This window comes from Taurulus bubalis, assembly GCF_910589615.1.
Source record: "Taurulus bubalis genome assembly, chromosome: 10".
Lineage (NCBI taxonomy): Eukaryota > Metazoa > Chordata > Actinopteri > Perciformes > Cottidae > Taurulus > Taurulus bubalis.
The window spans coordinates 15,592,154-15,602,332 of record NC_136598.1 but is presented as its reverse complement, the minus strand read 5'-3'; the positions used below and the strand labels follow the sequence as shown (position 1 = coordinate 15,602,332).

At 38.5% G+C, this 10,179-nt stretch overlaps 1 protein-coding gene across 1 annotated transcript in view; it reads right to left on the bottom strand.

Moving 5' to 3' along the window:
• elna (elastin a) overlaps positions 1–9,866 on the bottom strand; it is a gene marked incomplete at its 5' end in the record, with an annotated part of 53,532 nt that extends 43,666 nt beyond the window's left edge. The window contains 2 exons of the mRNA XM_079224540.1: positions 348–428; positions 9,791–9,866. Coding sequence (XP_079080666.1) covers positions 348–428; positions 9,791–9,866 — 157 coding nt within the window. The remainder of the gene's footprint in view (positions 1–347; positions 429–9,790) is intronic.
• Positions 9,867–10,179: the final 313 nt, after the last annotated feature.

Genomic DNA, 10,179 nt, shown 5'->3' with positions numbered 1-10,179 from the left:
GCATTTAAAGTTTGTGATACGAGGAAAGACAAAGAGCACTCATGGTTTGGTGGTTTTGCAGAAGACTGAAGTGCATTAACTTTGAGTAAGCCATTTTGAACTGTTGTTGATGTGCAATTGAACCATCAAACCAACCGGGATTTTTTTTGTCATAGTATATAATTCATACTACTTTTAGTCCAGTTACAGCTTCAGAGTTTGAATTTTTATACTTGTGTTTATTTTTTATCAAAACCTCTGGACTACGGTAGTATAATTCCACTGTTATATCTCTGCTCAAGGCAAACAGGCTTGGTTTGTTGTGTTCTTTAAACCGTTGTTTTAAAAATCATTGGAGCCTCTGTTACCTGGAAAGAATCCAGTCCCTGGTCCAGTCCCTGGTCCAGTCCCTCCTGGTCTGATCGCAGCACCAGGTGGCACATACACACCTCGAACACACAACAGAGAAAAAAAAGTCATCCTCTATAACCAGCACTGTGAACACACTCTCAACCCCCATCTACATCCCCTAGTCTCATTTCTCAACTCTTTTTGGCTGCAACCTAGAGTAATTCCTGGGATGGTCGTTCTGGATCCCAGACATGGTGGCCTCATGGATGCAAGAGCAGCAACAGAAATAAAAGAAAGGAAAGATTGCCTCCAGTTGTTCTGGGACCACTAACAGCTAAATCCAACAAGAACGGTGAGCTAAGGCCAAAAATACAAAGTTATATTTTTGAGGGAAAAACATGGTTTGTATCACAAAAACCCAAACAGTGGAGAGAATGTGACTGCAGAGACACAATGATTATGTGTAATGGCCCTTGCATGTGTTGGGAGGCCAATTAATTTAAACCACATGTCAAAGGCGTCCATGTGTTTGTTAACAAATACTGTGTGAACACTGTAAGTTCAGTCCACTGAGTGTCTCCATTGGGGAAGAACATTACAAGGTATTACTGTCCGATTTAGTTGCGTGAAAATTGATTACACATCCCATTGAACAATGCCAAAAAGCACAAATCTATGCAGTTTATTAAAAATGCCTGCAATATTGCTCCATTGCAATGAAGAAGGCTTTGACCTTTTCACTAACACGCTGTGACATATTTATTGGGTTTGTGCCACCACAACATCCGTTCTGGTGATGTTAAGAAAATGAAAATTAAGAACATTTTCTGGTGTGGTTAATAAAATGAGCAGTGAGTGCCAATCAATGGAAGAAAACAGTGAAGTGCATAATCCAGAAGTATACTCCAACTGTTGGATGGGTTCTGAAGATATACCAGCATATAAATGAGAGCAAATAAATAGAAGTTAACTTGCTTGTAAAGAAAATAAGCAAGGAAGTATTTCTTCATTTTGGGTTTAAATAATGTGTTTTTATCAGCAGTAGTGCAAATGGGAACAGTTATGACTGCAGCTGTGGCTTTGGACACAAAATTCCTCCTTGAATGAACACATTGACAGATGAGAGGGAGGTTGACTTTTAACTCATCTTGACTCATTCAGATCTCAGATTTGGAAAATGGTAGAACTAATCAGTTTTCTTGGGCTTTGGCCTTGTCATATTGAGGACTTACTGAAGAGCACTTGGAATCCTGCAGGCTCAAATATAAATGAGGAATAAATAATAAAGTCCACGGTTATGTAATTTATCATCAAGCAGCTAAGTCAATGCAGTGTATTGATGTGTGTGTCTGTGTGTGTGTGTGTGTGTGTGTGTGTGTGTGTGTGTGTGTGTGTGTGTGCATGTGTTTGTGTCTCTGTCAGTTTGCCCATGCCATTGGCTTCATGGCACAGATCTCAGGTGCAGGCGTCACACGATGGGGGTTGTGATTGTTCTCAATTCTGCTCCTTCACTTCACAATCAAAAGGAGGATTTCCTGTCTCTGCAATGCAAGCAAAGTAAGAAGGATTGTGTGTCTGCTCCAGTTTTCCTCTTGCTTAATTCCACCGTGCTACTGTACCACTTATAATAGAGTGCATTAGGTTCATTGTGACTGTGCATCCAAATAAGGCGCGTTCTGAAATCTGCCAAGTGACTTGACCTATGTCAAAAAATTTGTAGATTTCTTCATGATTATCTAAATTATCATCATCATCATCATCATGCACTTATGTTCCTTGTGAACCAGGCCAAGTCATGTTAATGCACTGGAATGTGTGTGAGGGACAAGATTAACTAGACAAGCCAGTCATCTCCAAGAGTCTGCCATGCGTTTTTGTAATATGATTAATGTTGATAAATACATTTATTACCACGTTGTTACTTGTATTAGTGATCTGATCTTGCGAAAACAATGGCTTTTCTAAAAAAGTAAGAATGTCAAATACAGCCTTATGTGTAATATACAAGCTTAGCAAACTAGAGAATGGCAAGTTAAAAGCTCTTTCTTAAAACTATGTTATTCAGCTTGGGACAGGTCCATTACACTGTAATACAGCAGGATATGTGACAAAATTGTATAACTTGTCAAAATAGAAGATGTGATAAAGGAAAGTCAAGGAAGAATCCAGCAGCAAGCAATGAGCATTCTTGCTATCAGTGAAATGCAATTATGTGTGAACTGAATAGGCATTTCTTAGTTGCAGTGTGAGCCAAGAGTTATAATATGAGTGTGATGATGTACATGAACTCAGAGGAATCCTGACAGTGATTTGGATTTATCATCACTCCACTTTGTACTTGAATGTGGTCCAACTGTAAGACTCACAGTGGACACTGTGTCAGTCACCAGTACGGGTCAAAGGGCATTGACAAATGCGTTGTCATGTGAGCAATAAGCTGTGGCCCATAAGGGAAATCCTCAGTTGAATGTGTGATATTTGTGTGTTACCATGTGGGACAAATTATTTTTAAAATAATGTGTTTTTTCCGCATCTCATCATCAATGTACTTTATCCCAACCAGCCAGTATGAGTAGCTGCTGCAGGATGGGCCCCTCCTTTAGCCCACATTTTAGAGGCAGTACGAATGCACACAAAGTTGAAGTGATGCATGTTCTGAACACAGAGTTACATCATTTTTAAATAAAGAAAGTAAATATGAAAAAATAAAGAAAAATCAACTTGTATACATTCTGAAGTTAACTGGAGGATGATTGCCGACACCCAGACCACCTTTAGGCATAGTTAAACTAGTGGGCAAATGTTAAGTTTTTAACTGGGGTTGAACAAAGTTCAGCCTATGTGGAAGCCCACAGGGACATGGTGACTGGTTAACATTACCGACTGTGTTTGCAACTATGTGTTATTGTTTTTTTTTGTCTGAAATTATTATAATTTACTTTAAGAAAGGTCCATTTTCCCTCAGCCTGTTTCTTCTTGTAAAAGTCTTTGTGATTTCCTCAAATCTCTTAGCAAACCGCAGTACTATGAATCATAGCAATATGTTTTTTATAACAACACAGAGGTCTTTTAGGTTGATTTTTTTTCCTTTAAGGGGGAAAATCCTGTTACCGCTTGACACTTTCACTTGGTTATTAAATCTCAAATTTAACAAAGATGCATAGTTGCTGAGAAATTTCGTAACCAGAATTCAGTTTCCAGAGGAATGAAATTTGTATTCATACAACACAAAAAGGACAATGTGTGAAAATCTGATAAACTTAGATAAAAATATTTTTTATAAACAACATATGTGTGTGCAAATGTTTTGTTCTCTCCAATTTCATTGTTTTGAATGACGTAGTTCATCGGACACATGGTAACCGGTGGAAAGGACCAGTGCCTTTTGTGTTTGGTATTGTTTCATCTGTATTGTTTCAGCCTAAAAATGTTGATCAACTATTTTGCTGGCAAGATATTTTACCTGAGCATTAATACATTCAATAAATTTATGAATTCCACAGTCTATGTGGAAATAAAAACATGTTTTATGGAGGATATGGGTTATGGGGTCCATAAATAAAGACCGAATAGAAGATAAGTTAAGTTATTGGATGCTAGAACTTGGTATGTACTTGAATAAAGCCAATGACGTTTTATTTTGTCGTAGTTCCTCCCATGTTAAAGACAGTTTTTGCAATTGCTCTTTGTGAGTTGAAGAAGTTTAGTTTTACAATATATCGATACCAAGCTGGTGAGTAATGTTATATTACTAGCCTGCCTTGTGGTTGTTTAATAATTGGTCACAAATTAATTAAATGTCAAAGAGTTGATGGAACAATTTGCAAAAAAACTCATAGGAGAACACACACAACATTAACACATGCAACACAAGTTATTACATTCTTCCCCATGCTTTACAAACGACTTAGAGTACAATTACCATTCCTGATCACAGTGCTGTGCCCCACAACGTTCAGGAAGTCCTGAAAACTACTCTGTAATGTGTTCACACCACTTTGACCACCTGCCATTTACACAACTCTGCACCACTATTTCCATCGCTCTTGATAAAATGAAAAGATATTTTGGCAAAATGATAATTGTTTGCTGTGTTTAGACGTATCCAAAACCACTGTCCCTGAAGAGGAGGTTTGGTTTCTCTCTTTAAAGAAAGCTTTAATACTGCAACCAAGAGCAACAGTGCAGTAAAGCAAACACTGCGGCTGCTGGCTCCTTTACATCTCACGTTATCAGACATGTGACAGCTGGCCCACTATCAGCCACCCCTTCCACTGTCTATTTTCCACAGCATGTGGAGGGTGGAAAAGGAGAGTGTGAGGAGCATTAAATAAAGTAAAAATTAAAATGGGAAAGTGAATCTTGCACCCACCTCAACCCAATCCTTTCAGCTATCAGTAAGATGATGGGGCAAGGGGCTATATTTTTTGGGTTCCAGTGTAGCCAGTGGCTATCCGGGTCAAGTCTTTCTTTGATGTGCACTGCTCATTGTTTACAGTCCGATTAGCAACTTGAGACGCAAGACTGAAGTTTGAGTTGGGAGAAGAACAGATTGTTTCACATGTTTATAAGCCCATTTTTAAATCTAAATCATCGTCATGATAGCCGGTGGCTTCCGAGATTGTATTTTGGCCAATATATTTTGATTTTTGCTTTCCACACATTTACCTTCTTAACTGTTTACCTGCATTCAACCAAAGCCTGCTCCAACGTGATTAGTGACTAATAATCAGACTACAAACGGAAACCAGAACAATGCCAACATCCTGTCCTCTTGCCCAGATAAACTAACCTCAACTTGACTCCACCGTTGTTTTCTACACTTGCCCAATAGTCTTAGTAACACGTCTCTCTAAAGCAGAACATCGGTTTGAGATATGCACTGGCAATAAGAGCCCACAGATGGCAATATTTTAAAGACTAAGAAAACCTGATTCTAATCTGCTCATTGTTTAATTGCTGTCCTGTGGGTGTCCTGGGTGAAGTCTTTGTAACAGCAGTGGAGTCTCCTGGATAAGTATTTTAGAGTTGAACAGGATAAATTAATATGTCTTGGTTGAAGATAACAGCAAGGTGATATCACAAAAAGCTGGTGGAATAATAATGTACATTATAACTCCATTCCTTAAACTGATTCATGTGAGCATAGGTGCAAAGTAAAATTGACCTTAAAGAACCACATTCACTATTGTGAGAGATGTGAAATACAATATGCCGTGACAGTTGAAAATAGCAGAGATATGAGTTATATTCACTAGGAAAAAAATGAGTAGAGGACAAAAAGCAAGTTTTTTATTTTGGCATTGGAACGTAATATTGTGGAGTAACATCTGATTGTGAGAAAGAACATAACTGAGTAAGGAATAATCAATCAGATTTATGAACACGATATTGACAGTTCCACAATATCCTGGCAAGGAAAAAAGCAGTTTACAAAGTTGAACAGGGAAAGCATAAAATCTATGATTTGTGTGAAAGAGGACCAAATTTATGATCATCCAGTCCAGTCTGCAAACATTGTATGTGGGAACTGGACATATTCTCCAGTACTTGTGTTGCGTAAACCCATCAAAACACGAACAAAATGGTTTTGTTTGGTTGAGACCAAATTACTTATGCCAAAGGCATAATGTGCAATGTTTACCTCTGCCCTCTCCCATAATGTTTTCATGCCAGAGGATTTTGATTGCATTGTGTGTTTAATCCAAATGTCCTTTTATTACCTAATTTTCTCATCAGTTCATCAACTGTTATGGATTTGTTTTAAATATATGTTCTATATTAATGTTGTGCTCACGTGTCACGTTGTTTTGAGTTGGACATCAGTGGGCATTGGGTTTTCAAGATGAAAACATTCCTGTTGGGAGCAATTTCAGATTGCTGGCCCAGTGAGGCAGCTCGTTGCAGCTAACAGCTGCGTGAGGGCTGAAATGAATCATTTGACTTAATGTGCTTCTTTGTTGAACACTTGGCAGTAGTTGATTGCAGACCAAACATCTGACTGGGATGCTAGGAATGACATTCATCCACAACCAAAGAGTAAGAGCAAACCTAATTATTTATTGATATATGTTTTCAGCAATAGTGCAGACTTGCTATTATGCAAATACCCGAACTGTAACTGTGCACTTGCCGTGTATCTGTAAAAGTGATGCCTTTGTGAGAAACCTATATTCACTGATTCGTGATCCAACATTCTTACAACTCAGCCATCCATTTCTGAAAGACTTGGATTGTACCACACAGTAAATCAGGTTTACAAAAATAAAACTATCTTTCGTCAAAAATTATGAGTTTAGTGCAAAGGAGTTGTTGTACCCTAAACATTTCCAATACAGACCGTTTGAATTACATGTCTATTAAAACAACCTATCCATCCCAAAGCTCCGGTATTCTCACTACAACACTCTTAACAGTAGTTACAGTAAAAAGGGTAATAGGAAAAATGTTAGTAATCACTTCTGGCTCGGTGCTTTGATTCAGAAAGTGACTTCCCGGCCAGCCAACATGCTTTAATGTAAACTGCAAACCGTGGATGAAATTGCCCAATGTCCTAACACTTTCCCAGGACGTGTGCCAGAGTGCCAAAGACATGAATACATGGAATAACAATTCTTTCACAATAGCAAACCTTAGTCAGTCAGTGGTTGTAACTAAAAGGCTCCTTCCCAAATGATTACTGAATGGAGGTTACCTCACTACAAATTACACCAAACCACTAAACATCAACAAATGAAAATTACTTTGTGGGGGCGGCATGAAAGAAGTTCAAGAAATTTAACAAAAGCTCACTGAGGAAAAACGTCGATGTATTGCTCAGGCGTTACTTCAATTGGTCTATTTCTTTAGAGTTATTGAGCACTGAGATGCCAGCTGTGTGTGTCACATTAATCCATTATGTTGTGGTTGGCAATCAACCTTGCCAGAAGAGGAATTAGAGCCAGAGAGGTGTCCACAACACACACCAAGAAAAAAGCCTGAAGCATCACTTGCTTGGGCAATCACGACAATTAGTTTGGGTATCAAACATCTGACAACTAAGGCATGTCATCTAATTTGCACTGTTTGTTTTTAACTCTACATAAAGCCAAGCAAGTGTCACTGATTAATGCATTAAATTCCTCTGAAGTCTCAAGGCTGAACCTGGCCAATGACAAAAGAGCCAAACTGGCTTTAGCGGCACTAAAGAAAACATCCCACAACCCCTTCAATTCTGTGAAGATTGAGAAGGAACAACGCAGCTATATATTCCCCTTTTCATCTGCCACTGTTATTAAATCCAAACTAATGACTTTGGCACAAGTCCACCAGCTGTATGTTCAGGTTTTCTGGAGGAATACAACACATATCAAGTTAAGAAACAGAGAAACATGATACTTAATTTTAAAGACAATCTCCAAATACCTAATGAGCTGTTCACTCTTACTTTTATTGGCGCAGTAAAAAGCTTGATTGCACTCTAAAATTGAGGAATCCATTCAAAGAATTGTATCAGCTGTCAAAAGTCTGGGTTTGATTTAGTTCTCAAATGTTGCAATAAATAATAGGGGTCACTGAGCCCTGCGTCAACACAAACTCCTCCATCGCACAAGAGAGCACCAGCAAACATACGACAGTACCTAACGTGACATGGGGCATATTTATTAACATACTCCTTTACAGATATTTTCTCTAGGACCATACCTCATTTACACTTGTTGATGGAAAATATTCAGACAAGCCCCGCACTACACCACAATTCAAGGGTTGAATTTCAAGGGCGTAAGAGGTGTTTTCTATGCAGAGGCATTAAACGAGTGCATAGGGTGTTAATTAGGTTCATGTTGCTCACAGATAACTGACCCTTGGACCAGCCAAGAGAGTTGTTTTTTCAAGTTAGAGTGTACAAACACAGATGGAACTAGTTTGAGCGCCATAGTTTATGGAAGACAATCTCAACACTCACAGATCAAAGTTTTGATGCAAAGTATTTATATTTGCTGGCTCATTTACCTGAGTCAATTTGCTGGCACAAAGAAGAGAGGATACATGTGCTACGAAGCAGGGGGAAGAGGGACACGTACATTCTTCAGATGATACAATCTATAACCTGACAAAAACAGACTGGGTAAATTTTGTTAACATAATCAAATTAGAGATGGCCGATAACATAAATAGTAAAGAATGAGACTTTATATGGACAAAATATATCTTTTAGGAATCTAACAATCTAAACAGAATGCATCTAAAAGGACACTGGGCGATGAGGAACACCAACAGCTGTGACTTTTAAGCAAATAAATACAACAGAACATGGACTTGATTCCATCATACCCAGCCCCAGATGCTCAGCACGTTTTTCAGTTTGGGGCTGAATAACTCAAAGAATCTCAGCCAAGACACAGACCAAGAACCTAAAAACGCAAAGCAGAAAGAGGAGAAAAAGCAAACTCCCATGTTGAATGAGAGAGGGAGGAAAGGCATGCTCACTACTCTCTCACACTGTCTGTAACATATAAACCATAACTTTCATCTGCAATTGACGCTAACCCCTCAAATCTGCTTATTAAATAGGCAGAACATGTCTGTTACTTCAAGAGAAGATCGTCAAACGCTTTCATTGTGGGGAATTTAAAAAGTAGTTTTGCTAAGTGGAAGGAAACCAGGTGGAGAACCTTCTCTTCCTGAAATGTTATAGAATATGGTTGCAGCCATGTAAACATACACTTTGTATGCATATGTGCGTGTTTAGGATTTGATTTAACTGTCAGAAATGACATAATAATGCATATCCATGACAAAATAGTATAGTGAACCTACATGCTTTTTATTGAATTAGCATTATTTTAAATGTATGATGCAGGGTTATTTTATAATGTTAAACTCAATAACAATGTAAAGCCATGGGACAAAAACATCTGGTCAAGCTGTGGACAAGGCTGCACCTCACCTCTCACTACACGGACATGTGAATATGATAGAAAGAAAAACCTCCTCTCTATCTATTAGTCTTCTTCAACAGCAGAGAGATGGAGCACCACTACGGGTCCACTAGAGGGCTTCACTACGGGTTTAGAAGATCAGCCAGATCTTTAACTTTCACTACTGCAGCATGTGGCTTTATAGGCTCAATTGATTTATATCACCCAAACTACACAGCAATGCAATTGCAGAACTGTCTGTTTTAAATTATGACTAGGATTAAGCCAAACATAAAGACTAAAACAAGTTAGCACTAAACACCATACTTTTATTTCATATACATTTACGGTAAATTATACTGCAAAATATAAATAATCAATGGTTTATATAACATGTAAAATGTTTCAATCAAAATAAGTGAAAGCACTCTGATACCCATAGCAAAGTGTTTAAGTACTTCAGGTGGTTGTATGTCTCTGAGAGACAAAGAAGCAAAGATAAAACAAATCGATTGATGCAGTAAAAATAATTGGTCAGTTCACCTGTAGCACACACTTACCTCCTTGAAGAGAGGGCTGAATCAGAGCTAAGAGGAAGAGTCCACAGAGCAGCCACAGAATGTTTCTGTTAGCCATCTCGCTGGAAAATACACCACCCCTCTCCCGATCAGCTGGTTTTATTCTCTTCTACCTAATTACCACAAGCCAGAAGTTTTAAAGAGTGAGGAAAAAGGAGAAAAAAAGGGAAAAGATATGAGACTCTACGTAATTAAGAGAGGGCAAAGACTACAGTTCAATAGATCACTTTGCCTTTTCCCCCTCTATGTCTGGTGTTGCTGTTTTTATTCTGGTCACTCCTGCCAACAGTGCAGACGCTGCTGCCAGCAAGGAAAGAGAGAGAGAGAGGGGAAGAAACACACACACACAGAGGGAGAGAGAGGGATAGCTA